Genomic DNA, 27314 nt, shown 5'->3' on the forward strand with positions numbered 1-27314 from the left:
CCGTATCTTGACCCAAAGTGAATAACTCAGCATCGAAAAGTGACTGTCATCGATATCCAAGTCAAAAACTAAACAAATATCTCTACAAAACGTCCTTTTCGACTCAAATTAAAAACCATAAAAGACTAAATATAAACCTCATGAAAGAACATTCGCTCGAAAAAAGAAGCGAAAATAATCATTCCTGACTCTAGGATACTGCTTTTTGATTCGAAATATCTATCTTGACATTTTGTTATACTAGGGATAGATATTCGAGTCAAATACATGTGTTCAAAGCTAAGTTTACTGGCAATAATTAGGTGATTGATGGTATATTACTCGATGAAGATATCATGAATGAAGATTTCTTCGGAATAAGCGAAAAAGGTTATTATTGATACGAATTTAGGGGATTTTTCATTGAAGCCGTTGATTATACTCGAGTAGATGTGTTGATCATTTCTATAGTAGTATATGGCTTCATTTTTGAAGATAAGCAAGATTATAAGTGGAAGTGTCCTCGAAAAAATGAAAAGGAGTCATCGGTTATTCAATTTGGGGTAGTTTCACGTGATTTGAGGGGAAGGGAATGGCGCATGCCATTGGTGGACTATGAAGAATCAAGTATGTTTGAATGGAAAAGAGTAATTATTGTTCAGCCATAAAGGGAGGTATCATATTAATCACAAAATCAAGCTTAAGCTAGAATACAATGATCGCTTCTTCAACTATACACCCCTACTATCTTCTACTTCATGAACCTCTCCTCCCTCATTTTCCTTCTGCCTCGTCTTTTGCTCCACCAACCCCTTCAAACACCACACAGCTAAGCACCACCCTTCCTATTCCTCCTCATCATTCTCTTCTTTTGAATGATTTGTGCCTTCTTTCTTTGTTTGCTGTCATCATCACCTTCCGCTGCTTCGTTCCTTGGCTTCTTTCTATCCTTTTGTTCGGATGCGTCGTCTTCTGCTTTGCGTTTACCCCTGTTTGATTGTTAATACATCATACTTGTTCATGCAAAGTAGAATGTAGACTTACTTGAGAGCGACTCTATCAAAGCTCTTTTCTTTTTCAAAATTTCCACCTTTACCAGCTCCCTTGATACCCTTTCCACCCTTCCTCATCGATTTCATTTGTGTGTCTCTACCTGCTAATTTCTTCGAGCTGACGATTTCGCCCTTGGCAATCTTATCTGTAACTTCTTTTGAGCGATTGCGAGCTTTCTCTTCGTGTTCTTTTCTTCTAGAAACTACTTGTGCGTTTTCAATGGCAAATTCTACGATCATTCTCTGTGTTTTCCCTTGGGAGTTGGTGAGTGCGTGGCCGTTCAACCATCTTAATCCCATGAGAGCCCATCTGTGACTCGAATATTCAACGAAACCATATCCTCTTGATTTTCCAGCACCGCTCTCCTCGCTAACTTTCTTGCCTTCTCTACCCTCAAAGACGACTTTAGCCTGTCGAACAATACCCTTCCCTTTGGCCTTCCTTTGCTTTTCAGCCTCACGCATCTCCTCGCCTCCTCGTGAGATTTCTTCCTTGGATAGTTGTTGACGTAGCCCTGCTTTAACATCTGTAGCAAATCCAACGACAGCTTCACGAGCTAGAGCTTTGAGAGCTTTAGAATCGATATTTCGGGGTATATTACGTATGGCTAGACGCGTGAGACTGAGATGTAAAGTTGGGTTGCCTTGGATAAGTTTCTTTCTTTGCATGGCACTATCCTCGCGCATCTTTACCTCGGAAGGTGGGAGTGTATCGTAGAGAGGGGTACCCTTTGCAACAGTACCTTCTTGAAGAAGGTAAAGCTTTCGTTTATCTTTGTCGCGGTTATCACGAAAATGCGATCCCTCCTCTGTAAGCTTCACTGCTTGATCTTTCTCAACAGCCTTGGATATCTGAAGAAGTCTCCCTTCGATGGTATAAGCACCTGTTGAATCTGCATTTTCAGGTTCTAGGAGGGAGTGCTTGATTTGTGGAGTATCACCCTTTTTAATTGCATTTGCACCAGTAGGTTGATATTTGGGACAATTTCGGAAACAAGACTCAGCATCCTCGATATTGTAGAAACAGACAAAGCCGGTGCCCTTAGGACGATCTGTTGCTTTATCCATAACCACTCGAGCATACCTAACAGGACCGAATTGTTCAAAGTGTTCCTTCAGGGTTGCGTCGAGAGTCGTAAAAGGGAGATTGCGAATGAAAAGTGTTGTTGAATTGTCTGTAATGAAAACTTTCTTTGGCTTTTCTTCTTCAATCGACTCATCGTCAGCTATATCATCAAAGTCATCGTCATTTTCAATATCGTCGTCCTCGTCGTCCTCATCGTCAATGTCGTCTTCATTCTCTTGATCGGCTTCAGGATCACTCTCGTCCTCAGACTCTAATTGATCTCCAAAATTCTTCATAAAATCTGCGACATCATCGTCTACATCGTCGTCCTCTGCCTTGTCTTTCGGCTTTTTGGGTTCATCCTTTGTTTTTTCTACATCCTCACTTATACCTGCATCCTCGTTCTTCTTCTTCTCCCAAACATCCTTTTCAACAGCCCAATCAACAGCCAATTGTCTGCCATCAATCTCACGCCCATTGATTGCAGCCAATGCCTTCTCTGCATTCTTCTTGCCCCGCATAACGATAAATCCGAACCCCGCTTCCTTTCCTTTAACCTTGGGCATTGTAGCGAACTTGACCTTTCCAAAACCCATAAATAGTTTAGCCAATTCGTCGGGGGTCTTGACGCTCCATGGCAGATTTCGAATGATAAGTTTGGGAGGGGCTTTTGATTCTGCCAATTTCTCTTGTCGGGCTTTCTTGACAGCAGCTGCTTCGGTAGCAATTGCATTTTTCTCCTTGGGCATTTTCAATCCATCGTCTCCACCTTTAGCTGGCGCATCTCTGGAACGTGGTTGAGCAATCTCAATTTTCATTTTACGACCTTGAAATGATTGACCATTGAATTCATCCAGAGCTCTCTGAGCGTCTTCCGCATCTGCAAATGTAACGAATCCATAACCCTTTGATTGTTTTGTAACGGGATCAAGTACAACTGTGGCATGCTTGAGGGGGTAATTGTCGGAAAATAGCTCAGTCAATGATGCAGTTGTAGCTGTCGCAGGCAAAGAACGAACAAACAATGAACGGCGGGCAGATGCATTCGTTTCTTTTCTAGGTTTCTTCGAGGTATGTGTTTGGGTTTCTTCGGATGCTGCCTCAATGACAACATCATCGTCGAATGGTCTCTTTCTTCCTCCAGACATAATGTTGTATTATTCAGTGTTTGTTGTTGATTTTCGATTCAAATATCAAAAATCAATACATTCATAGGGAATTTTCTCGATATCAAAAAATTATTTACTATCAGTAGCAAACCCGGCAATTTCCATTCAAGCTAATCCATATCTAGCTTAGTCCACACATGCGTGGTTCAAGCTGAAAATGGGGCTGGAACAACTCAAAATGCGTTTGATCGGTTCTGGCTAAAGAAGAGCTGGGAATCATACACAGTGTTTAATAATGGGTTTCATGATGAAATAACCAATCTTGACTCTTTTTACATTGTCGCGAAGCTTTCTTAAAAGGGTATATATGTTGGGATAATCACATTCATTGGTTTGCTTTCTTCACTTCCAATCATAAGAATAACAATGAAAGATCTTCAATAGGAAGCTGACCTCGGTTTAATTCACACGTGACTGTGGCGCTAAAACTTTCGTTCGGCCAATTCATTGACAAAGCGGCGCCTCCCAATCCTCTTGACCTCACATGAACGATCTGCCCAACTACGCAGGAAACTCAACAACATCAACGACAATAACGAAACCGACGTTGATTATACGAAAACAGTATCGCATTGATAGCACAATCTCAACGACCTACATGGAATAAGAGCACAGGTCGATTCAGCGCTGCCGTCGGCGGTGTAGGTCCGTCTCTGCGAGAATCGTTCTCGATCCACCTTCTCCTTCCCTCCCTCTTACCTTTCTTCGAGCCTCGAGAATCCGATCAAAAATAGGTTCCTTCTATCCTCGACACTCGCTCCATACTCTGTACAATTATCATTCTACATTTTTTCCTCCTCAATAAATTCGAGGCGCATTTTGATACCCTTATACATTCTTTTCGATAAGAATAAACTTTTCAGTACGGCCGAAGTCGCAACAATCAATCCTTCTACCACCACATTCACCTTTTTTCCTTTTCTACAACAACCTCGATTACTTTAATATTCAAACTTATCACCGAAATGCCTTCTGATCTTCCACAAACACCACAAAGTCCTTCCAATGCCCCAGGCTCTACCGATATTTCCTCAAAGAACGTAGTTTCTCCACGAATAAATACTTCACTTCCGACGCCAGCCCACAGCATCAACGGCAGCATGTCAACTGTCAATTCCGCCATCGAGGCATCTCAATCAATGGATCCTTCGACGAAGCGCAAGAGAGATTTTGAAGATCTTGGTGATCAAAAGCAGAAGAAAGTTCATGTCGAGAACAGCAGACCTAGTATTGACGATCTCCATCAGGATGTCGGTAAAAAGTACCTTCTCTGCAGAACTCGTAAGAATTCCTTCTTTCTAGTTGATCTAACTTGTTGGTGATTACAATCTCAAGCATATTCTTCTGCTATGACTTGTCCACCACTTTTTTGAAATATATTGTTAACATGGAATGACATACAGCTCATAAGAATCAAAACTTAAACGTACAACAAGATTTATACGATCGATTCGGTTTGAACGGAATTGCTGCCAGTCTTGCTCGTGTCACAGCAGATGGGAAGAAGAACACAGTTCGAAAAACCTACAAAGGATACATAAAATCTTTGGGTATTGCTGGACAGTTTGATGCAGTTAAAGGTCCAGAACCTAATCAGCCTGGATCACTCACTTCTTTAATTGATGCCTACGGACCTCTTGCGCCCAGGGAAGCATGGAATCAGTCTCATGTACAAGGGAAAGAAATCAGTAGAGGAGTAGAGGAACTACTACCTCAAATCAAGACGGCTTTAATCATGGCTAAAGGCCCCGTTCCAAAAGAACGTTGGAATCATTCTGTTCTTGGTGAAATCAGTTCCCAAATTGCCAACGATCCCTTAAAGGCTGTTCCTGCGAAGGCAAAGGCTCCAATGCCATTGTCGCAAGGCACCATGGGTGTGCCAAAGCAAAATAGAGGCGCGGCAGATATCGCACGTCCAAAAAGAACCGCCAAGAAGCGCTCATATGGTGATTCAAGTTTTGAAGGCTATGGCGAGGGTTACGTTGATGATGATGGTGGATATTCCACCGGCGATGGCGATGACAGAGCCGGTGGTCGAAAGCGACCAAAGAAGGTGGGTAGTGTGCTATATCCATCAAATGTGCAAGCTAACAAAGGAAAGACTCCAACATCTCACGGTTTCCAAGGACCGATGCGTCAAAGTTACGGACCTGGAATGGTTGGTGCTTGAACTTGAGAGAAATTGTCTTAACTCCAACATTGTTGATCTTAACCAAAAAAATTAGGCGTGTTTTTTTTTTGGCTCGTTGACTCATTGCTTCTGGATTCACACGCTTCTATATACTTACAACACTACTGATCATTCCCTATAAGAGGCTGAATGATCAAATTGCTCTCGGGAATGAGCTTCCAGAACATGAAGTCGGTTTAAAAGTATAGCTTACAGAACAAGCTCTAAACCTTCCGGTCTGTGTGTATGATAGAGAACGGCGGTACTTTTCTTATGAGAAGCCTTCATTTGATGATAGCGCACTTTTTGAGGACATTTCGCCTCGAAGGGCTTTTGATGACTACTGGACTGGGAACAACTGATAATAGCCAATGCATGCATGGCATGGATAGTATTGGGCATCACGTATTTACGGACCCAACCAGCAAAATAATGAAAAAATGATCAAAAATTGTTCGCTCTGGGTGATTGACTGCTGATGATGTGACGACGTTATTTTTTGTATTCTGTAGAACATGCATGGATGACATCTAATATGTCGGTCTACCTGCTGCTCATTTCGTTGGCCCATGATGATGGTGATTTATTAATAATAATAAAATCCCATTCTTCGACGTCTCACAATCTGTTAGCAAACATTAATTAGTAATTCTTACATTCAATCTATTGGACGAACACTCGAGCAAATAAACATCATCTTTTTCTTTTTTATATGACTTCATCCCAAAATTGGTCTACGTGCTGCAGCTACTGGGATTCCCAAGCAATGGCGACAATTTATACGCTAGTTGCCGAGAACACATTTCTAGAAGCTAGGACATAAATTCGTCATAATACCATCCGACCACCTTTTTTACTCTCACATTCCTTCTTTACCTTCTCTTCTATCAATTCATTCAATTGATCTGCTCATCATGGTTTCCTACAAGTTTACTACTCTTGCTCTTCTCGCACTTCGTGCTGTCAGCGTTTTTGCTGCACCAGAAAGTGTAAGTTTGATGTTTCCCAGTTAATGACAGCTGTCATATGCTTCAAATAGCTATCGAGAGCTAAAGAATACCATTGAGAACCAAAGCAAATACTAATTTATGTTCAACAATAGACTGAAGATCAACGTACAGAAGCAGCAGCAGAAGGATTCGAAACTCCCCCAACCAATCTCGCCGTCTCAGTCGTTGCCGCATTTCCTGAAGCTGAAATCTTTGGGGTTAAAATCGTCAATGGCCATCCTTCTCGGGCCCTTCTTACATTCCAAAACGATGAAGCTGAAGCTGTTCAAGTAGCTGTTATCGGAGGCTCTTTGTCTACTCTTCAGACTCTGCCAGAAGGAACTCATCCTAGTGCTGCTATTGTACGCAATTTGACCTCGACAAGATATGATGTTGAGATTCAGCCTGGTGAGACAGAGAGTTTGACATATACATTCACTACCGATTTGAATCCTCAAGATTTGAGATTGAACATTCTTGCGGTTGTGGCTAGTCAAAAGGGCGGTGTTTATCAAATTCAGGCTTATAATGAGACTGTTGCTGTTGTTGAAGCTGCTACTAGCATTTTTGATCCTCAAATGTAAGTGTTTCCTCCGCAGTACGATTTTCTAGGGATTAATTAGACTAACATCACCATAGCATCTTCCTCTATCTCTTCCTTCTGGCAGTCACCGGTGGTACTCTTTACTTCGTTTACAGAACTTGGATCGAATCTCTCTTCCCCCAAACTCGCAAAGGTGGAAAAGGTGGCGAGCGCGCCAAGCGTTCTTCTGGAGGAAGTAAGAAGGCAGTCGATGTTAAGGATCAAGTCTCTGTTATTGGTGCTGATGGACCAGCTGTTACAACTCAATCTTTGGCTCAACAAGCTTATGATGAGAGCTGGATCCCAGAACACCACATCAACCGTCCTTCTGCAAGACGTGTTAAGAGCGGTGGCTCGAGAATCAAGACAAAGGTCGTTTCTGAGTGAACACGCAAGCGAGACAAGTTGCATATATGAATGGATGAGGGATGAAATGGAATGTGGGAGGCATGGAAAACCAGGGGAGCCGGTTCTTGATCTAAGTCGAAGCGATCTTTGAATTAGGTTAATGGAGGATTTCTTTGTATGAATGAATGGAAAGCAAAATGGAATTTGTACTATACAACTTTGGTGAACGGCTGGTTAATGGCTATTTTGGGATCGGAACATAGGTACTTGTCACGATAACAATTTTAGCATGTACAAATCTGTTTGAGTATATATCTGCTATTCCTGTAAGGTTTTTCTATGCATGATGTGCAGTGATCTGAACTGAGAAAATGATTGGAAGATGGGTAAACACAGGGTATGCGCAAGATATTGAGGAGATAGTATCTCCTATCACGTTAAACAATCATCTTAAAATGGAAGAGTGAAGATGAGAATACAGAACTCACTGGAAGGAAAGACCACCAGTAGGTACATGGATTGAAGGGACACTTCCCAACTTTCGAAATTTCTAACAAATTCATTCTTCAATTGTTTGATATCAGAAGTCACCTTTTGATTCTTTTCTTTCTGATAAATGGTTAAAGTAATTTCTAAAATACACAAATGAATAAAACGTAATTGTGCAAACAGTTTCTCAACTAAATCCCCCTTTTCTCTAAGTTGAAGATCATCCATCCACCTGCTCTCCCTCCCACAGAATCATAGACAGTTAGAATGCTAATTTTATAATATAGATTCAATCTTTCATTCTTTTCATCTGATCCTCCCCTCTCTCTCCTCTCTCTACTCTTCACTTCTTCCTTTTCCCCTCTTTCAAAGTACAACACCACTGCCATGAAAGGACAGTATCTTTTTTTATACTACAGATAATTACAATACTATTGCTATGAAAGGACAGTGTCTTTTTCTCTTCAAGAAGATTAAAACAACACTGCCATGGAAGGATAGTGTCTTTTCTTATACTTCAGAAAATTATAATACCATTACCATGGAAGGACAGTGTTTTTGGGCTTTAGTAGCACTGTTATTATGGAAGGATAGTGTCTTTGGGCTTTAGTAACACCACCACCATGGAAGGACGGTGTCTTTTATTCTTCCGAATCAATAATGACGACAATGAAAATCTCGGCTCCAACAGGGAAGCAGATAGCAAGACAGTGCTTCTCTGCTCCAGCAGGGAGGCGATAGCCATTATAGCAAGAAAGTATCTTATAGCTCCAACCGAAAGGCAGATAGCAAGATAACATCTCTCCGCTCCAACAAATAGAAAGAATCCCATGTCCACATCGCATCTTTCCTCGAATCAATCATTGAACTGACTTGCCATCTCAAGTCATCGAGAGAAGACCGGAATGGTTGCATATACCCTGGAGCTGCATGTGGCCGATCTAGAGAAGGCAGGAGAGAAATTGAATGAAAGTTCGAGACGACAAGAGCTTTTTGTCCTTTTGTGCCGAAGGACTGTTATGAGTTGGATCGATCAAAGGCTATAGCCCTCATTGGAAGATACTGATTTGAATTGTAACCGAATGCTCGAGGTGGGTGAATATGGTCGCAGACTTTCTTCCGACCCGGAAGCTTGGAAGGACAGTGTCTTTTAAAGGTCTTATCGGGCCGCTAACATGCACAAAAAGGACTTGACTGGTCTTACAGAAGTGCCATAGGGCCACTATCATGCCAAATTGAAGGCGTTACAGGGATGCCATTAGGCCACCTAAGATTCTGCAAGTCAGAAATTACATGTCTCAAGAAAAGAGGATGCTAAGAAAACTAACCGCCATGCCGCGTTGTGCTCTTACTTCTCATTCTTACTACTCTTTCCCTCCATACGAGTCGCTGGGCCTATCTTCGATGAGAAATTAAACAAATAAAATAAATAAATAAATAAATAAATAAATAAATAAATAAATAAATAAATAAATAAATAAATAAATAAATAAATAAATACACAACTAAACAAATAAATAAATAAATAAATACACAACTAAACAAATAAATAAATAAAATAAACAAACAATAAATAAATAAATAAATAAAACAAATAAACAAACAATAAAAATACAAATAAACAAAACTAATACATTTCATTACTCACCTACCTACCTACCTACCTCCTACCTAATAATAACCATACAATACAAAAGCTACAATAGCCCAACTACCAGAGCTACTTCACCATCTAGCTTCTCCTTCCAACCCTAATAAGCATTCCTCAGTCCTTATCATTACATCTTTCTTGAAATGACTCAGAGAGCGTGATGAAGTAATAGATAGTTATAAGTGAGTAATTAATAGGCCTTCTGCAAACAGTATATAGCGCTGTATAGACATCAATTAGTAATTTTATACCTCTCCTCTCCCTCAGTACATCACATCCACACTTAACAAAGCACCTCAGTACAATACATCACATCACATCACATTCACAATCACAAAAACACAGAAACCATATCTCATTTTGAAAAAAAATTACATCTCATTGATCTATCATATCAAATATATTTCATTTCTCCCTCCCCTTCCCATCAAGTAATTCCTATAAGACAAACGAAACCCATGCATGCATCTCATCCCCAGCATCCAAATGAGAAACCTCCCTCGGAAATATATTGCCATTTCAATCCATCATGAACTTGCCAACATAAAACTTCTCAATGAATAAAGAGTTAATAAAATACCATATTCACCAGGTTCAACATACCACGTACGCCATTGATCGCCTCGCCTTTAGTATGACACATTACCATGTTTTTGTTTTTTCTTCTTCCCCTATCCTCTTCAATTTCTTCCGTTTTTTTCTTACTTTCATTTCAACCACAAGTCTTTCATTACATTAACAAAATCTATTAGATGTTCTTGTAACTCCAGATTCTCGCTCTCATATCACCCGAACCAGTAGCGAAAGAACCTCCTGAAGGACTTGGTGCCACTGAAATAACAGAATTCTTGTGACCTTGTAACATAAGTTGAGTGTTACCAGTTCTTGGATCCCAGAATTGAACACCTCTATCCTTTGATCCGGAAAGAACCCAAGCTCCATCTGGAGTGAGAGCGACGGAAAGAACAAAGTCCTATCAAATTTTGTTAGCATGAAGATCGAACATGAGATCGAACGATAACCCACCTTGTGTCCTTCAAATGTACGTAAACATCTTCCACCCTTTGGACCTGTATTTGGGTGACCACCTCTTGGAGCAACAAGTTCCCACATCTTGATGGTTTTATCCAAACTTCCGGAAACGAGGTCTTTTCCATTTGGTGCGAATGCAACAGAATAAACACTGTCCTTGTGACCATCTGGACCTTCAAGTCTTTCTACCAAGTAACCAGTAGCAGCATCCCAAACGCGAACACTCTTATCAAGAGAACCAGCAGCGACGTACTTAGTATCAGGTGAGATGGCGACAGTTGTAACACCATCTTCAATGCTAAGAGTCAAAATGTTTTGACTAGCTTCAATATCCCAAAGACGAACGGTACGGTCACCACTTCCGGAAGCAATGGTACGACCATCACGAGCGAAATCCAATGAATAAATATCTTGTTCATGTCCTGAGAAGGTATTTCTTATTGTTCGTGTAGCAATATCCCATACCTATTTATAGTTAGCACGTGAAATCTTTCCAAAGAGGGGAAAAACATACCCGAATCAATTTATCCTCGGCACCAGTAGCGAGATATCTTCCATCTGGACTAAAGCAAACACTTCTAATGTAAAGATCCCCAACGGAGTCTACAGAATCATCTTGAAGGACGCAAACTTTGTTTCCACTGACAACATCATAGATTTGAGCAGATCTATTGCAACCAGTTGCGACAAATTTTCCATCATGACTGAAACGAACACAACAAACCACAGATTCGTGAATAAGGGTATGCACAAGATCAACATCAAGAATCTTTGGAACATCTGGGTTGAAAATCGCGAACCAATCGGCCTCTACCTTCTTGAATTGTGGTGGTAATCGTTCAAGGTCCAATTCTGCCAAAGCGTTTCCCACATTACCAACAGGGTATTGAGGTCCACGAGCGATACCAGCTAATGGGTGACCGACTTGTGGTGATTGTCTAGGATCATTATTGTATGGCAATTGTTGTGGCATTTGAGGAGTTGCTGGGCCACCTGGACCACGGGTTTGTCGTGGGCCTCCTTTACCGGGACCTGGAGAAGCGGTTGATTGAGGGGGTTGAGCACCGTATGGACCATTTTGTGGAGGGCCTTGTGGAGGGTAACCACCTTGGAAAGGACCTTGTTGATTTGGTGGAGGACCTTGTAGGGTTGGTTGTGGTTGAGGCATCGCGTGTGGTGGAAGTGGACCTTGCGCATCTTGTTGTTGTGGTGGAGGAGCCAAACCTGGACCTCCCTGAGCTGCTTGACCAGCCATTATACCTCCAAAAAGATTACTTGGACCATGTCCGATAGCTGGTGGTGCTTGAGATGGAGCATGTTGTGGAGGACCACCCATGGCAGGTGGACGAGAAGCGCCTCCTCTGGCCTCGAGTTCGTGGCGAAGGCGTTGAATTTCATCATCATATCTTTTGAATGTTAGCGAAAATAACCATCTCTCATATGAATCCAGAACCCTACTTTTGCTTCAAAGCTAGATGTGTTTGTTCCATTTGATAGACCTTCTCTCTAACCATTTGCATCTCCTGTATTTGTTGTGCAACTAAGAAGACATGACATTAGTATCGCGCCGGGTATTAGATCATGACCACCGCAAATCGGAGATTCCAAAGAGTTTCTTCCTCATTCTGCCATTCATCATCCTCATCACCTTCTCAACCATCTTGATGTGCGACTCACTATTATGTTCATATTCCCCACTCGCTCGTTGTTGTGTATCAAATTCGGCGCGAATGCCATCCAATAATTCATTCAATCGAGCGGTCCCGGGGGCAGGACCCAAACCGCGATGATTGTACATAGACATCGTGTAGTAATCGGCCTTTGGTGCGATTGCGAAACTGTTTTGGATGATATGCCTTGAGATGGTCAGCAAACTCAAATTGGAAGCTTTGGGATTCCAGCTTTCTTTGGAGGTAACATCACGATCTCTTTCAGTGCGCTGCGCCCAGGGGAGAAAAGCAGAGATGAGAGAGAAGAAGAGATAATAGGAGATGAGATTAGTGAAATACTTACTTTTGATTGTGCGCAACAGTTTGCTTATAGTTTGAAGTTGTGATTGAAGCGTGGAAATGCGCGTTTGCAACTTTTTTTTTATTTACCTAGGTCTTACAATCTGTCGCAACACCACCTATTCCAATGTTGCCAAGTAAATACCAAATTCAAAAGCTATTACTCGCATTCGGCAATTTGAGAAGAAGAAAAAAAAAAGGTTAATGAAGAGATGAATTGATAATGATTGAATTAAGTGAGGTTATTGATTGATTCCACGTTGATGATGTTCGGATGAGAAAAGTAATATGATTGATGTTTGTTGATGTTGAAGTGGGTGAAGGTGCGGGTGCGGGTGTGGGTGTGGATGTGGATTTTACTAATTGAGGTTGGAGGTTGGAGTGAGATGTGAGATGTGAGGTGTGAGGTGTGAAGTGTGAGTGAGGTGTGGGATGGGTGTACTCGTAGTAAGGTTTGTGTGGGTGGGTGATGAATGGATGGGTGGATGGATGGATGGATAGATGGTGCTGGTGCTGGTGCTGGTGCTGGATGGATTGTATGGCATGTACGAAATAGGAAAGAAGTGGAGGTCAAAAAAGAGGGTGAATGAATCTTTTCAGTCGGTTCAAACTTCAGATTCTGTACCCGGAGTAGTGGTAGAAAAGATAGTCGAAGGGCTAGAAGAGAAGATAGATATTACTATAAGTAAGTAGGTAGATATCTAGTCTTTTACTCCGTCTTGGTACGATACTAAAAGAGGGAGAAGAAGAAGAAGAAGAAGAAAAGAGGATCAGATCAGATCAGATCAAAGCAAAGCAAAGCAAACTAGTTTTCTACTAATCCACACACGTTAGTATGAAACCACAGACAATATGGCGTTACAAATGTAGTCTTTTGGGATTTTGGAATAGAGAAGTCAAGTCAGTGTCAGCATGGAGAAAGAAATGGTCATAGCAATGACTATGGCGATGCCAGTGGTGATGGTCAAATGAAGGATGTTTAGATTTCATATGTCACTTTATCATTAGTTGGGGCTAAAGGTAAAGGAAGTCAAGCTTTTCTATTTCTTCCCTCTCTTCCCTCCCTTCTCTTCTTTTCTCCTGCTCTCACCCTCTCTCCCGTGATATATTGTAGAGATTCATCAAACACACGCATGAAAACGCTGAGAGCACCGAAATCGATGGAAAAGGCGTATGTCACGTGATCCAACTCACACACTCACAAACTCACAAACTCACCTAACCCACAGTTGCCACAATTTAAACCTTGTCTCACATTTATTATTACTGATCCTTGTTGGTTTTATAGTCTGTCATGAAATCCTAGTGAAATGTGCACCCAAGGATTATGACTAGGGGAGAAAAGCATGTAGAATGATTAATAATAATGAAGGGGGTCGAATGGTCGAATTACCTAATCGGAGCTCAAAGTTATTCTTCCCATTATCTGATACTTACCGGTCGGTATCCCTACCCACTAATAAATATTCAGTTCTTTTATCAACCAAAATGTAAGAGGTCTACAGTAAGGTTATCAACATCCAATCATACAAACTCATGATGAATAACCTCATTGGTAAACCATTGATTCCTCTGTAGTTTACAGCTGGCCGAATGCAACCATACCCTCCATCACATCACCAACAGGCGCACTGCACTATAAGTACAAACAAAGTACAGAGTAGGCTTCAATCGCTTGCATGCATGTACGGGCATTAGCTTTCACAAATGATACTCCATGAGGTATAAGACAATCCTTCAAATCCACCAGACGCCACTGTAGGTAGGTACGGGATATGCAGAGAGAAAGATGCTGCCCGTTTCGTCACAAACTTGTTCTTCAGCCACGTTCGAAAGAGAATCCGTTAAATTGACTTTGAGACTAACGACTAGGGATACTCAGGAATAGGTATCTTGTAATATTGCTACTGTCGACTGGAGTGACCACTTCATTATCAAGCTTTTTCAACAAGCGCACACTCATACTTCGTACATCACCCATACATCATTATAAGAATTCGTTACACGTAAGCTTTTCGAAGTTTAAATCAAAGGCGATCTTTCGGTGCGTATCCTGAGTGAAGAAGACCTCAACCACCCTGGATTTCAAGGCTTCCGACTATTTTGCACATCGATAGCACATTGATTGGTGTTCCCTTGACTCAACAAACCTTTCCATTTCACTCATGTTGTACCGACCATCGGGGAGATAAACATGGGTGGGAGAGACGAAAGAGATATATATATGTGTGTGTAACCTTTTGCGCGGGATAATATTTTGCGCCATAAGAGCATTCATGTTTGATGGCCCCGGGATCACTTTCTGAACCGAGAATGCCGGTTACGGGAGAGATGATGAAGGTGGGGAAAGAACATGTGAGTGGTGGCAACTTTATTACTCTGTAGAGTGGGTAAGGAATAGGGGTTCGGGCTTTGAGTTTTCAATGCCTTGATTCTAAGGGTTCGAGGAAGAATGGCAGTTCAATAGAATTGTGACGGATCGAAGTGGATATAATTAAAACTCTTTCTTTATTCGGGATAGAGTTATAGATAGCTTCTCATTCTTTTCAAGTGTTCACGAGTGATAAAAGTCAATATCAATATAATGCGTTGAAGAAATTCTGAATCTCCGGTTTCTCTATATGAATTCGACATCTGCCTCTACATGAAGCTATTCTCATATGTTCGACAAGATGGAAAGATGGAAAGATGGAAAGATGATATCGATGATTGAGTGATATGGCATTTCCTTTATCCTTCATCTAGAAGGGATCTGAAAAGGGAGGTGTATCTATCTATTATCTACTAGAATAGATACTTGCTTAAATTAAAGTATAGTTAGTGTTCATTATTATCTACTCAAACAATCAAAATATTATCATTAAAAGCCGATCAAGATTCTTCCCTTCATCCATCCTAATAACTTATATCATCCCAACTTGTCCTATCACATCTCATCCCATCATCACATTCACAAAACATCAAAATACCAGCACGAAGTACATGACTTGAGTTAAATAAGATGGATCTCCCAAATAATATAACATACCACCAAACCAAAGATAAGATTAGATCTCTTCCCCCTCTCTCTTCCATCCATTCTACTTTAACCAATACATATCTATCTACGTCCAAAAGCAGGTACCATCGCTTACACACGGAGATAAGATGCAGCAATTGACCGATGCACCAATGAGTAGATAGATGTCCGAGGTGTGAGGGTTGCACCTGAATACTTGGGAGCCTGGCAGAGGTAGATCACCCAGGAGTGTGAATGAGTGAGCTGATTTGAGGGGTTCGGAAAGGGAAGATGCCGTGATCTTCGTTTACCTTCCTAGCTCCCTAGTCCCTAGGGATTCTCGGTGGTATGGGTGGGTGATGGAATCGAAGCTTGGAAATGGGCGAGATACCTAGGTTGATATGACAGATGGATAGATCGGAAGTTGTAAGAATATATCATGATGAATCTTTTACTTGGCTGACTAGCTGACTAGCTGGTGGGAGACGGGCCCTTTGTCTAGATTTGTAGGGTATAGGAATATAACATCCGTTGATCTATCTATCTATCTAATCCTCTGTATGTACTCGCACCAGTAAATATACCAGCTACAAGGAACGCAGGATCGGTACGATGTATGAGCTGTTAATTCTGGTGATAACCTCATCTTGAAGGTGGAAAACTCGAATCGAATGATAATCCCACAACCCACAAACGAAAGATTCTCGTAAGAGATTCGACGGTTTATTTATTGGATCCGAGTCTCCGCGAGGATTGGCTGGCACAAGTAAGACGGAGTAAGAGGAATTACAAGGTCAAGGCAAGAAAACGGAGCTAATGTTATCAGATCGAATGTCTATCACGAATCGAGAATGTTGTTTGATTCGTGCGGAGTGTGATGAATTGATAGATGATAGATGATCTACGGAGTAGGTATTTGTAGATATCGGTATTTTATTGGTTTTTAGTAGGGGGTTGTTATTTTTTATATTTACTTTATTTGTCTAGAGAGAGAGAGAGAGAGAGAGAGAGAGTTCTTATTAGTCTTAATTAATACTAGAGATATTTTCTATAATAGATGAAATTCTATTAGTCTATTATAATAAAATCCTAAAATCCTCTACTTGTCGATTATTAGAAAGATTCTACTAATTACTCTAAAGTAATTAATAGTACTAACTCTAATCTGTAGTAATTCTAATATAATAAAATCTATTCTATACATTAATAATAAATCAATCATATAATATATAATATTAAATTTTAATATAAATTGTAGTTTTAATTAATCTTTTAATTAAGTATTAAGACTTTAATATTAACGTAGTTTATTAAAATGTAGATTATATTATCATATAGACTACTTTATTTTCTATATAAAATTCGTCTATGTATAATCGTATACTTTCTTTATTAGTCAATAGAATTTTCTAAAAACTTCTTATATCAAATCCAATTTTTCAATTATTTCAAAAAAAATAAAAAATAAAAATTCTAATTATTATTAAAGTTATTAAAGAAAAAGAGTTTTTATAATATAAAGTATAATAATTCTAGCTAAAATGAATTATTTAGAAAAAAAACTTAAATATTATAAATATTTTATTTTTATTATGATTTTTTATTTATTTTTTATTTTAAAAATAATGATTAATTATTAAAATATAAATATTAAGAAAACCTTAATTTTAATGTATTCTCGAAGTAGCTTACATACTAATATAGTTCACATACTAATGAACTACGTTAGTCTATTATAATAAAATTCTAAAATCCTCTAATTTACATTCTCGAGTTTTCTGAAATAATCATGTCGGATCGGATCAATTTTATATTTTATGTTTTATATTTTATATACGATGTACGGGATGTACGATAACTATCACCTAAATTCTACATAAAGAAGAAAGAAAAGAGGGTCTTCTGTTTAGAGAAAAAAAAGTTGAAATGCATCTACCCTTACAACCCATACCTACCTAGTATGGTATTCCTAGTAGATATCACAGTACATGTCCATCCCATCCTCGTTTCTCTCCCAGAACTTCCGACTGTCGCATCAACATTCAAAAATCACATTAATAAAACATACCGCCACTCTCCTTTTTCTTTCCTCTTCCCTCTTGCTCTTGAATACCTTTGATTATCTCGTGGTGTGATATTCACCAAGTCTTTCTTTTCCAAATCGATCCTTCCAACCCTTGTGTGATGACCCTACCTAGGTGATTACAACAACAAGACCAATTCACTCAACAAAAAAGTACAAGCAAAGGAAAGATAGAATCCATTTATTTGGCTTCCTTTTTCCTTGTATCTTCCACATTTTCGAAGCCCTTCAAGAAGTCAATATACTTCTCCTACTACACCAAACGATAATTGACTCTGCACAAAAAGATCTCTGCATTGCAGACATTCGGACACCATGGATATCGCTTTAGAAGTCACCGACACATACTTCTTCGATCATTTCTATTCCGCTCTCTTACCCGCCAAACCGATACTATTAAATGCCATTGGAGAACAAATTAACGGGACACTACTCGATCCAAAAACAGCTTCAACATGGCAATATCATCCTTCGAATTCTTTTCTTCAGTTTGAACCGACAGACGCGGCTTACACTAGTCAATGGGATAGAGACAATATTTTTCGACAAGCTTTCTCATTGTTCCTAATCACTTGGTATGTTTACTTACTTTCAATGCGATCAAGACGTAGAGGGAATGAAGAAAATACTAATTGATATTGAAAAATAGGATCGCAGGTGCAGCAATCTACTTCACAATCTCTACTCTCTCGTACCTATTCGTCTTCGATAAAACTACCTTTCAACATCCTAAATTCCTCAAAAATCAAATTCGCATGGAAATCTCTCAAGCATGTAATTCGATGCCCTTAATGTCCATTCTCACCACTCCTTTCTTCCTCGCAGAAGTTAGAGGCTATTCGAAATTGTACGATCTTACATCGGAAGGACCGGGTATGTGGTACAATCTGCTCCAATTCCCACTTTTCATCCTCTTCACAGATTGTTTCGTCTATTTCATTCATCGCGGTCTCCATCATCCTTCCGTATACAAGACACTTCATAAACCACATCACAAATGGATTATGCCAACTCCTTACGCTTCAATTGCATTTCATCCCGTCGATGGCTGGATGCAATCTCTTCCTTACCACATCTTTCCCTTTATCTTCCCCCTTCAAAAATTCGCATACCTCGGTCTCTTCTTCTTCGTACAGGTCTGGACGGTTTTCATTCATGATGGAGAATATGTGGCCAACAGTCCAATTTTGAATGGTGCCGCTTGTCATACGATGCATCATCTTTACTTCAATTATAATTATGGTCAATATACAACACTTTGGGATAGATTGGGAGGTAGTTATAGAAAACCAAATGAGGAACTTTTCAGAAAGGAAAGTAAGATGGGACAAAAGGAGTGGGAGAGACAGGTTGCGGAAATGGAGAAGCTGGTTTTGGAAGCGGAAGGAGAGGATGATAGAGTTTATGGTGGTGTGGAAAAGAAGATGAATTAGTTGGATTTTTGAGGATTGACAAGATATGTATACATGTCAAGTGGTCTTTTGATTGGGGTGAGGGGGAGGGCAAAGGAAGGAGATGCATTGATTGTATATATTGTATGGTATGACATGAAATGCATTTTTGATGTAGATTCATGTCGGTTTGAAATAATGGATGGATGGATGGATGGAAATGATTTGCATATGAAGGCGTTTGATTGTTATAGAGCAATATGGTAGACAAATTAATGTGGATGGTAGATGATAGGTGATGAGCGAGATGAACAAGATGAAGATTGATGGTAAAAGGGTAGGGATAAGGATATGGATCAAGTTATGTGTCTATCGTCTCTCCTGGTTACTTCACCTCACTTCATCTCTCTGTTCGTTAGATCATCAGAGTGTGTTTTAGTCTATTTCACTTTAGATGAGTTTACTCTCTACTTTATTATTAATTATATGATTTCAATTTTTCTGAGTTTGGTTTTGGTTTTGGTTTAAGGTGTGTGGTTTGAGGTGTGAGATTCGAGATTTGGTTCTAGTTCTCGTGTGTGGTGTGTAGTGTCAGGTTTTTGTATGAGGTTGGGGTTTTGGTGTGGTTCTTGCGTGAGGTTTGGTTCTGATTTCTGTGCGTGGTTCATGTATGGGTTGTAGCTCTTGTGTGTAGTGTGAGGATTTTGTATAAGGTTTTGGTTTTGATTTTTGTGTGTGGTTTAGGGTTGTATAAGGTTTAGTTTTGGTTTTTGTGTCTGGTTTATATATAGATTGTGATTCTTGTATATAGTATGAGGATTTTGTATGAGATCTTGATTTTAGTTTTTATATGTAATTTGAAGTTGTACGAGCTTTAACTTGTAAATTATAGTATATAATATAGAGTATATATGTTTATATTAGTTTAAGATGTAGTATATAGTTTATTATATGTATTAAAGTGATTATTTAAATGTAAGAGGAATAAATAAAGATTGAATGAATAAAGATAAGATGATCGAGATATATATATAGATAATAAATGTATATCTTTTAAAAGGAACGATTTAGTAGTAGTAGTATATAGATATAGATATATATTCGTTGAAAGAGATGACTTAGTAGTATATATGTATGTAGGTATTTAATATAATGAGTTGATGTTTTTTTTCTCGATATACTTGATTATCTGACTACTAGGTAGGTGTTGGGGTTTAGCTATTGGAGTTGAATGATTGATTGATATCTGGTTAGTAAGGGGAGAAGATGTTGAAGGGTTGAAGGGTTGTGAAGGAGAGAGAAGGAGGAGAGAGGAGGAGGGGGAGGAAGCGAAGAGATATAGAAAGGAAGAGGAGAATGGATAAGAAAGAGAACGATTAGTATTCAAAAAGCAAAAATAAATGAAAAGACAAAGAAAAAAAAGGAGAATAAAGATCAAATAAGAATAAAATAAGAAAATGAAAAAATAAGTTTAATAAAAAAAAGAGGGGAATTAGAATTAAGATGAGAATAGGCGAGAAAAAGAACAAGGGGGAGAAGGAGAGGTAGTAGGGGAAAAAGATATAATATGAAAAGAGGGATAATTAAAGAGGAAGAATAGATAAGAATAAGAGAGAGAAGAAGAAGAAGGGAAATGAGAGAGAAGAGAGAGAAGAGGGAAAAGGAAATATTTAAAGAATAATAGATAAGAAGAAGAATAATTAATATTTAAAAAGAATATATAAAAAATAAAAAATAAAAAAATGGAAAATAAGTTTAAAAAACAAAAAAGAGGGGAATTAGAATTAAAATGAGAATAGATAAGGAAAAGAAAAAGAAAAAAGGAAAAGAAGAAGAAGGAGAGATAGTAGGGAGAAAAGAGAGGTAGTAGAAAGAGAGAGAATAGATGAGAATAAGGGAGAGAAGAAGAGAGATGATATTCTGTATTCCTATTCTAATTTATGTATACATTTGTGAGTGTGTGTTATCTTGAGCTTTGTTTTGATTTGTTTTAGATTCTTTTATATGATTTAAACTTGTTGTATATAATGCTGTATGTGATGTATATATTTGATGTAAGATTATATATTTAATGTATATATTTGATCTATAGTATCTACATGAGTATATCTTTTCAATTGACTGAACATTTTTATATATCTGGGTGGGCATTAGATGATTAATTGATTAATTAGTTGGTTAATACCTGACTATTGAGGAGTGAGGAGAGGAGATTGCAGGTTAGAGTTTGAAGGTATGAATACTAACGATTTTGGGAAGGAGATGAGAGTTTAGAAAGAGGAAAAATAAGGAAGAGAAAAGGTTGAAGGATTAGAGATTTAGGGAGAAGAGGAAGAGAGATAGTGTAAAAATAGATTATTAGAAAAGAGAAGAAAAATAGGCGAGAATGAGGAAGAAGAAGATTGAAAGATGAAAAGGAAAAGGGAGAGAGGAAGAGAGGGAGAATAGTAACCGAGGATGGAGGGGGGGAGAAAAGGAAAGGGGAAGGGTAGAATTGAAAGAAGAGGAGAAAACTGGATAATAGACGAGAATGAGAAAAAGGAGGGAAATAGAAGAAAAAGATAACAGCAATTTTACGCGAGAATAAGAAAATAGGAGAGGAGAGGAGAGGACGAGTTTTGTCTATATTTCTATTCTGGTTTATTTATATATATATATTATTTTAAGGCTTTGTTCTGGTTTGTTTAGATTGTTTTGTGTGATTTTACTTGTTGAATATGATGTTGAATATGATGTTGAATATGATGTTGAATATGATGTTGAATACGATGTTAAATATATAATTTTTATATATATAACTTGAACTTGAACTTTAGAAGATGAGACATAATACGATGAATATAGAGTACAAAGACAAAATGAGATGATATGTAAAGTGAAATATGAATTAAAGCAATGTGATGAGATGAGATAATATATATGGTAGCGATATATTTAGATAGAATAAACTATGAAATAATGAAATACTTAGATAGAATAGAAAAGGATGTACTAGAATACTAAAATACTTATTTAAACGAGAAAGAGTAGGCTGCGCAACGAGTACCCGCGAAGTGGATAATGATCTCTGTAGATAATCTGTAGGTTATTCACTATAAGACGGATAATTCGAAATCCTGGATAAATAACCCACGAATTATCTGCAGATTATTTGTAAATATTTATATATCTATAAATAATTTGTAAAGTAAATAATCTACAAAAAATTTATAAATAAAAAATAATTTATAAATTATCATCTAATTTTTAAAGCTATTTATAACTTTATATTAATTTTTATATCAATCTATTATATAATTATTTATAGATTTATAAATTATTTACGAATAATTTATATACCTATAAATTATCTATAGATTATTTGCTTTATAGATTATCTATAGGTATCTACAAGTTATTTGTTATAAAACAGATAATTATTTATTTCTACAAATAATCTATAAAGCAAGTAGAACCTCTAATGGGTAATCTATAGGGCGGATTACCTACAGATTACCTGTGGGTATGGATAATTTCTGTGCAGCCTAAGAAAGGGTATGGGGAGGAAGATGATGATAATAATAGTTCTCATATACCTACTCATTTTAAATATCTAATTACTAAGAGAAAGAATGGGAGGAGAGATGAGAGGTAAAAATGAGCAAATAAAAAGGAACAGACAAATGCCAAGAGAGGAGAATGGAGGAAAGATATCAGGAAAGACGGGAGGATAGTAGTGTGAATGGATGATAAAATGATAAAATGATAGAAAGAGAGAGGTTCAATATTATTTGTTCTGAAGCTTCTGAATCAAATCAACATGTGTGTGTGACAGGAGTTTCATGGGTGTCTTTTGTATTGTAAATAGGGGGAGAAAGGGGGGTGGGGAGGAAAAGTAGTAAATAAGGTTTGTATGAGAGTCGTGAGATTTGTATGAGGTTTGTGAGGGTTATGGGATAAGTGGATGGATTGTGCATGGGTGGATTGAATGATCTATTGAATGGATGATGAATAATTTGAGATTGGAGGTTGATAAGTGTTTGAGTGGGTGGGTATGTAGGTAGACTGGTGATATAATATGATAATGAAGTTTGGGGGTTTGAGAGCGAGGGATGAGAGGGATGACAGGAATAAAGCTACAAGACGATAAACGTCCTTGAAAAATGAAAACGAGAAACTCATTCATCCCTACGCATTCAAAGAGCAGAATAGAAGATAAAATCTCAGAGAATGAGTTGAGAAAGGGATATATATACATATTAGTTGCCTTTGAAATTCTGAATACTCAGGGGAATGAGTTTTAGATATTGAGTGAGTGAGTGAGTAGGTAAATATATATACAGAAGAATCTGTGAGTCAAGTTGATAATTATACATATGTGTATGTGTATATCAGGGATGATAATGTGTTAATTTCAAGTATTCTATCCTAGCACGTCTATACTTTAATTACATGATCTATAATCTACAAAAAGCGGAATCCACCCACATTCTTATACCAATGGTGACCCAGAAACTCCATGACTCTCGACCCTTTGTATATTTCAGATATAGCCATATAATGTATACCCAATATCCAAAACCAAACTCCATTCCTGAGCCAGTCCAGGAGGCTGCTATTGGTAATATTCATCCCATCCCATCCTATACCCCTCTAGCAGCGCAAACTTGAATCCGTTCTCCTGACCCCAAAGTTCTAAGACAAGTGGGATAGCGACCATTGCGAATCCAGTACGCCCTAACCCATAATGTACAGATACTCAGATTATGCGACGATGCGGGTATGTTGCGGACCATATTAATCTTCCAACTTATGAACAGACCCAGCTGATTATAAATTTCCTTCCACCCTTCCCTTAACCCCCCCTCCCCCAATAACTACTCAACCCCTTCCAACTCCTGCCCCCTCATACCTATCTCTACCCCCCCCATCTCCCCCTTTCAACACCTTCGACATCCTCGACCCCCTCCAGATATCCCTCACCTCAACACCCACCCACAAACTTAATCCCAAAAGCAAAGGAGCATCAACTACAGCCGAGTTTCGCTGCATAGGTGTTTTCTTCCACCACCATACTCTCATCCTATTCCTTGGATTTGTCGATGATGAATGGGTAGCTAGACGAGCGAGATAGGATGGAGGTGGTGGACGAGGAAGAAGGGCTCGGTCGAGACGGATGAGGGTTTTGACTGTTTTGCGGAGGAGGAATGAGGGTAGCATTTTCCGCTGAAGGGAAGGCGTGGGTGAAGATGGTTAAAACGATGGATGCGGTATGTGTATATGTGTGTGGTGTGTGATATAAAGTTGAAGTGTCTAGAGTAGTAGATTGTAATTGTGTATTAATATCGATATAATTTGAAGCAGTGATCTGATTATTGTAGAAGTCGATGTAGTAGATGTAATAGTATTAGTCGAAGTGGTGTACTAATATAGTAGAAAGTCCCGGAGAATTTTCTTGCTGTGCCGACACTAAGATTTTAGGGCAAGTACGGAGAACTATTCGATTGAATTTGCAGTTTTAGTCTCTGAATTTCTGGGTGATTGATCGATCGATTCGAATTGTGGTGTTTCTTTCTCTATAATTCGTAGATTTTAGATGCTGAATGATAGGTGATAAACGGTGGTGGATAATGCTGAAGATAACAGATGATAGACGAAAAACAAGCGACAAAAGATTCCTCCCTCCCTCGATTCCTAAAATCGAAATTCCATCTGAGAAACTCGGAAATTAGATAAATCCCACCGCATCGTCAAGTTGAAAAACAATATCATCCGTCCATCTCTTATTCCTCGGTCCTATAACAAGTAACGGCATACCATTTACGTCACCCCCCATCTCCATCTCCTCCTTCACCCCCCTTTCCTCTTCTCAACACAATGTCCCTAATCTTCTCATCCGCGACAACCCCAATAATCCCTCCTACAGCCAAAGCAATAGAAATTCCCTTCCCATGAACAATCTTCTCCCCCTTTATTTTCTTAGCCCACCATTCGTATATTCTCGTTTGAGATGTAATTGTGGGGGAAGAATCCAGATGGCGGGGTTGAATGACGCGAGTTCTCGGTTGGAGAGATGGGAGAGAACGACATGGATGTGTATTGAGAGAACGAATTGGATTGTAGCGAACACGCATTTTGACGTCCGTGTGTGTGGATTTTTGGTTGCAGTGATGTGGAGTCGAATTGTATTCGATATGTATCGGTACCAGTACTCGTATTGATTCTTTTTCTTCGGTTGTGGGAATAGGAGAAGTTATCTTGCGATTTGGATTTGATGATGAAGAATGTGTGTAGTTTTCACGATTAAATGAATTATGATTAAAAGTTATAAAATATGAGTCTTCTAATAAGAGTTCTGTATAATGAACAAGAAATGAGAAAAAATCTACGCAGAAATTGATTTATACCTTTTTTTTTTTTTTCGCACCAGAAGAACGATCGAAACTCTTGAAGAACACTACCTACCACACCAACTGTCCCAACCCACACAAGCGAGAGTCCATTATATAATATCTAGTCTGAGTAGTTATTAGTGCGACACTACCCCACCACCACCCACCCATACATCTGAATCATTCAAGCTTTACGATAAATCCCAAAAGTTGAAGAGTCATTGTTTCATTTGACTCATTTTCTTATTTCTTTAAAATCATTCAATTGAAAGAATTTCAAAGTCTCAAAGTATTCACCACAATCCAATTATCTAGAATAAACTTCAAACCTCACAATTACCAGCGCATTCATTCCTTTCATCACCTCAATCAATAATGCCATCCCGTTCAGAAATCACCTATTTCGGTGCTGGTCCCGCACTCCTCCCTACCGATGTCCTCGAAACCGCAGCCGCAGCCCTCGTAGATTACAATGGTACTGGTCTCGGTCTCGCAGAGCACTCGCATCGATCTGAAATCGCCGCCAATGTATTGAATACCGCGAAGGCAGATTTGGCAAAATACTTGGAGGTGCCAGATGATTATGAAATCCTCTTCATGCAAGGAGGTGGCAGTGGTGAGTTTTCCGCAACGATATACAATTTAGTTGGAGTCTGGGTCGAGAAGAGAAAACAAAAGATTCTAAAGAGCTTGGGAATTACGTCGGATAAGGATATTCCAGAAGATGCGCTGGTAAAGGAACTTCAGAAGGCGGTGGATGAGGAGCTTAAAATAGATTATTTGGTTACGGGTTCATGGTCTCTCAAAGCTAGTCAGGAGGCTGCGAGATTGGTAGGCGCAGAACATGTCAATATTGTCGCAGATGGACGAAAGATCAATGATGGCAAATTTGGAAAGATCCCCGAGGAAAAAGATTGGAAGCTTTCGAAAAATCCAGCAATGGTATACTATTGCGACAATGAAACGGTCGATGGAGTCGAGTTCCCCGGCTTCCCAAAATCTCTAGAGCCAAATGGAGAAGAAGATGAACCTATCGTAGTAGCAGATATGTCTTCCAATATTCTCTCGCGACGAATTCCCGTCGAGAATTTCTCCGTCGTCTTTTTCGGTGCACAGAAGAACTTGGGAAGTACAGGAATCACCGTGGTAATCATTAAGAAGAATCTCCTTCCCCCTGTCGTCGCAACACCTGCTCCAACTCTCCTACGCAAACTTGGGTTGCCGATTGGCCCCATTGTTCTCTCCTACGAAACAATCGCCAAGAACAACAGTCTCTACAACACCCTAAGCATATTTGAGTAAGTTTCTCCATCTTTTTCTTCCCCCTTTCCCTCCCCACCCCACCCTCCCCTACCCAATCTCCCACTAACACCCCACCGCAGCGTCTACATCGCTGGACTCGTCCTCCAAAAACTCCTCTCTACCTACCCCGACGGCATTGCAGGCCAAGAAGCCCTCTCCAACAAAAAATCCACCCTCATCTACTCCGCCCTCGACGCCCACCCCTCCATCTACAAAGTCGTCTCCGACGTCTCCGTCCGCTCAAGAATGAACATTTGTTTCCGCGTCACCGCATCGGAAAATATCACCGATGCCGAAAAGTCTTTCCTAGCGGGTGCCACGGAGAGAGGTTTGACGGGGTTGAAAGGTCACAGAAGTGTTGGGGGTATTAGAGCTAGTAATTATAATACTATTACGCTGGAGGGAGCGGAGAAGTTGGCGGCGTGGATTCATGAATTCGCGGAGAGGAAGTGAGAGTATTCAAAGGTGGATAAGTGCGAGGTTGTTAGTTGGGGAGATATGGAAATGTTTGATATGAACACGGTCTCTATACTATATTTACAAAAGTTTTTCCATTGATAATAAAATGCCGAGTTCAAAAGTAGTAATTCTCGTCCTCTTTTCTAGATGATCGGCATATCCCTACGACACAT

General features: G+C 39.2%; 7 protein-coding genes across 7 annotated transcripts; 4 read left to right on the forward strand and 3 right to left on the reverse strand.

The window, feature by feature from the left end:
- Positions 1–808: 808 nt before the first annotated feature.
- Positions 809–3245, reverse strand: EAF01_008942 (uncharacterized protein; the record flags this gene model as incomplete). Its single annotated transcript, XM_038917198.1, has 2 exons — positions 809–968; positions 1024–3245. 2 exons carry the CDS (start codon positions 3243–3245, stop codon positions 809–811), a joined length of 2382 nt encoding a protein of 793 aa, XP_038767592.1.
- A 986-nt stretch (positions 3246–4231) lies between these two features.
- Positions 4232–5436, forward strand: EAF01_008943 (uncharacterized protein; the record flags this gene model as incomplete). Its single annotated transcript, XM_038917199.1, has 2 exons — positions 4232–4547; positions 4670–5436. 2 exons carry the CDS (start codon positions 4232–4234, stop codon positions 5434–5436), a joined length of 1083 nt encoding a protein of 360 aa, XP_038767593.1.
- Positions 5437–6172: 736 nt separating this feature from the next.
- On the forward strand, positions 6173–7686 carry EAF01_008944 (uncharacterized protein). Its single transcript, XM_038917200.1, has 3 exons — positions 6173–6425; positions 6539–7005; positions 7065–7686. The coding sequence occupies exons 1-3, from the start codon at positions 6351–6353 to the stop codon at positions 7393–7395; spliced, it is 873 nt and encodes a 290-aa protein (XP_038767594.1). The 5' UTR covers positions 6173–6350; the 3' UTR covers positions 7396–7686.
- Positions 7687–10244: 2558 nt separating this feature from the next.
- Positions 10245–12332, reverse strand: EAF01_008945 (uncharacterized protein; the record flags this gene model as incomplete). Its single annotated transcript, XM_038917201.1, has 5 exons — positions 10245–10469; positions 10523–10993; positions 11043–11934; positions 11987–12068; positions 12206–12332. 5 exons carry the CDS (start codon positions 12330–12332, stop codon positions 10245–10247), a joined length of 1797 nt encoding a protein of 598 aa, XP_038767595.1.
- A 5078-nt stretch (positions 12333–17410) lies between these two features.
- On the forward strand, positions 17411–19924 carry EAF01_008946 (uncharacterized protein). Its single transcript, XM_038917202.1, has 2 exons — positions 17411–18193; positions 18268–19924. Exons 1-2 carry the CDS (start codon positions 17934–17936, stop codon positions 19049–19051), a joined length of 1044 nt encoding a protein of 347 aa, XP_038767596.1. The 5' UTR covers positions 17411–17933; the 3' UTR covers positions 19052–19924.
- Positions 19925–24813: 4889 nt separating this feature from the next.
- Positions 24814–25122, reverse strand: EAF01_008947 (uncharacterized protein; the record flags this gene model as incomplete). The annotated part of the gene is made up of 1 exon (XM_038917203.1): positions 24814–25122. The coding sequence occupies one exon, from the start codon at positions 25120–25122 to the stop codon at positions 24814–24816; it is 309 nt and encodes a 102-aa protein (XP_038767597.1).
- A 394-nt stretch (positions 25123–25516) lies between these two features.
- Positions 25517–27277, forward strand: EAF01_008948 (uncharacterized protein). Its single transcript, XM_038917204.1, has 2 exons — positions 25517–26678; positions 26763–27277. The coding sequence occupies exons 1-2, from the start codon at positions 25756–25758 to the stop codon at positions 27133–27135; spliced, it is 1296 nt and encodes a 431-aa protein (XP_038767598.1). The 5' UTR covers positions 25517–25755; the 3' UTR covers positions 27136–27277.
- The last annotated feature ends 37 nt before the right edge of the window (positions 27278–27314 follow it).

This window comes from Botrytis porri (genome assembly GCF_014898465.1).
Source record: "Botrytis porri strain MUCL 3234 chromosome Unknown BPOR_012, whole genome shotgun sequence".
NCBI lineage: Eukaryota > Fungi > Ascomycota > Leotiomycetes > Helotiales > Sclerotiniaceae > Botrytis > Botrytis porri.

Coding starts and splice junctions, on each gene's coding strand:
- EAF01_008944 (XM_038917200.1), top strand. CDS start 6,351: ATGGTTTCCTACAAGTTTACTACTCTTGCTCTTCTCGCACTTCGTGCT. Junction 6,426..6,538: donor TTTTTGCTGCACCAGAAAGT/GTAAGTTTGATG, acceptor GTTCAACAATAG/ACTGAAGATCAACGTACAGA. Junction 7,006..7,064: donor AGCATTTTTGATCCTCAAAT/GTAAGTGTTTCC, acceptor ACATCACCATAG/CATCTTCCTCTATCTCTTCC.
- EAF01_008946 (XM_038917202.1), top strand. CDS start 17,934: ATGGATATCGCTTTAGAAGTCACCGACACATACTTCTTCGATCATTTC. Junction 18,194..18,267: donor TCATTGTTCCTAATCACTTG/GTATGTTTACTT, acceptor ATTGAAAAATAG/GATCGCAGGTGCAGCAATCT.
- EAF01_008948 (XM_038917204.1), top strand. CDS start 25,756: ATGCCATCCCGTTCAGAAATCACCTATTTCGGTGCTGGTCCCGCACTC. Junction 26,679..26,762: donor AACACCCTAAGCATATTTGA/GTAAGTTTCTCC, acceptor ACCCCACCGCAG/CGTCTACATCGCTGGACTCG.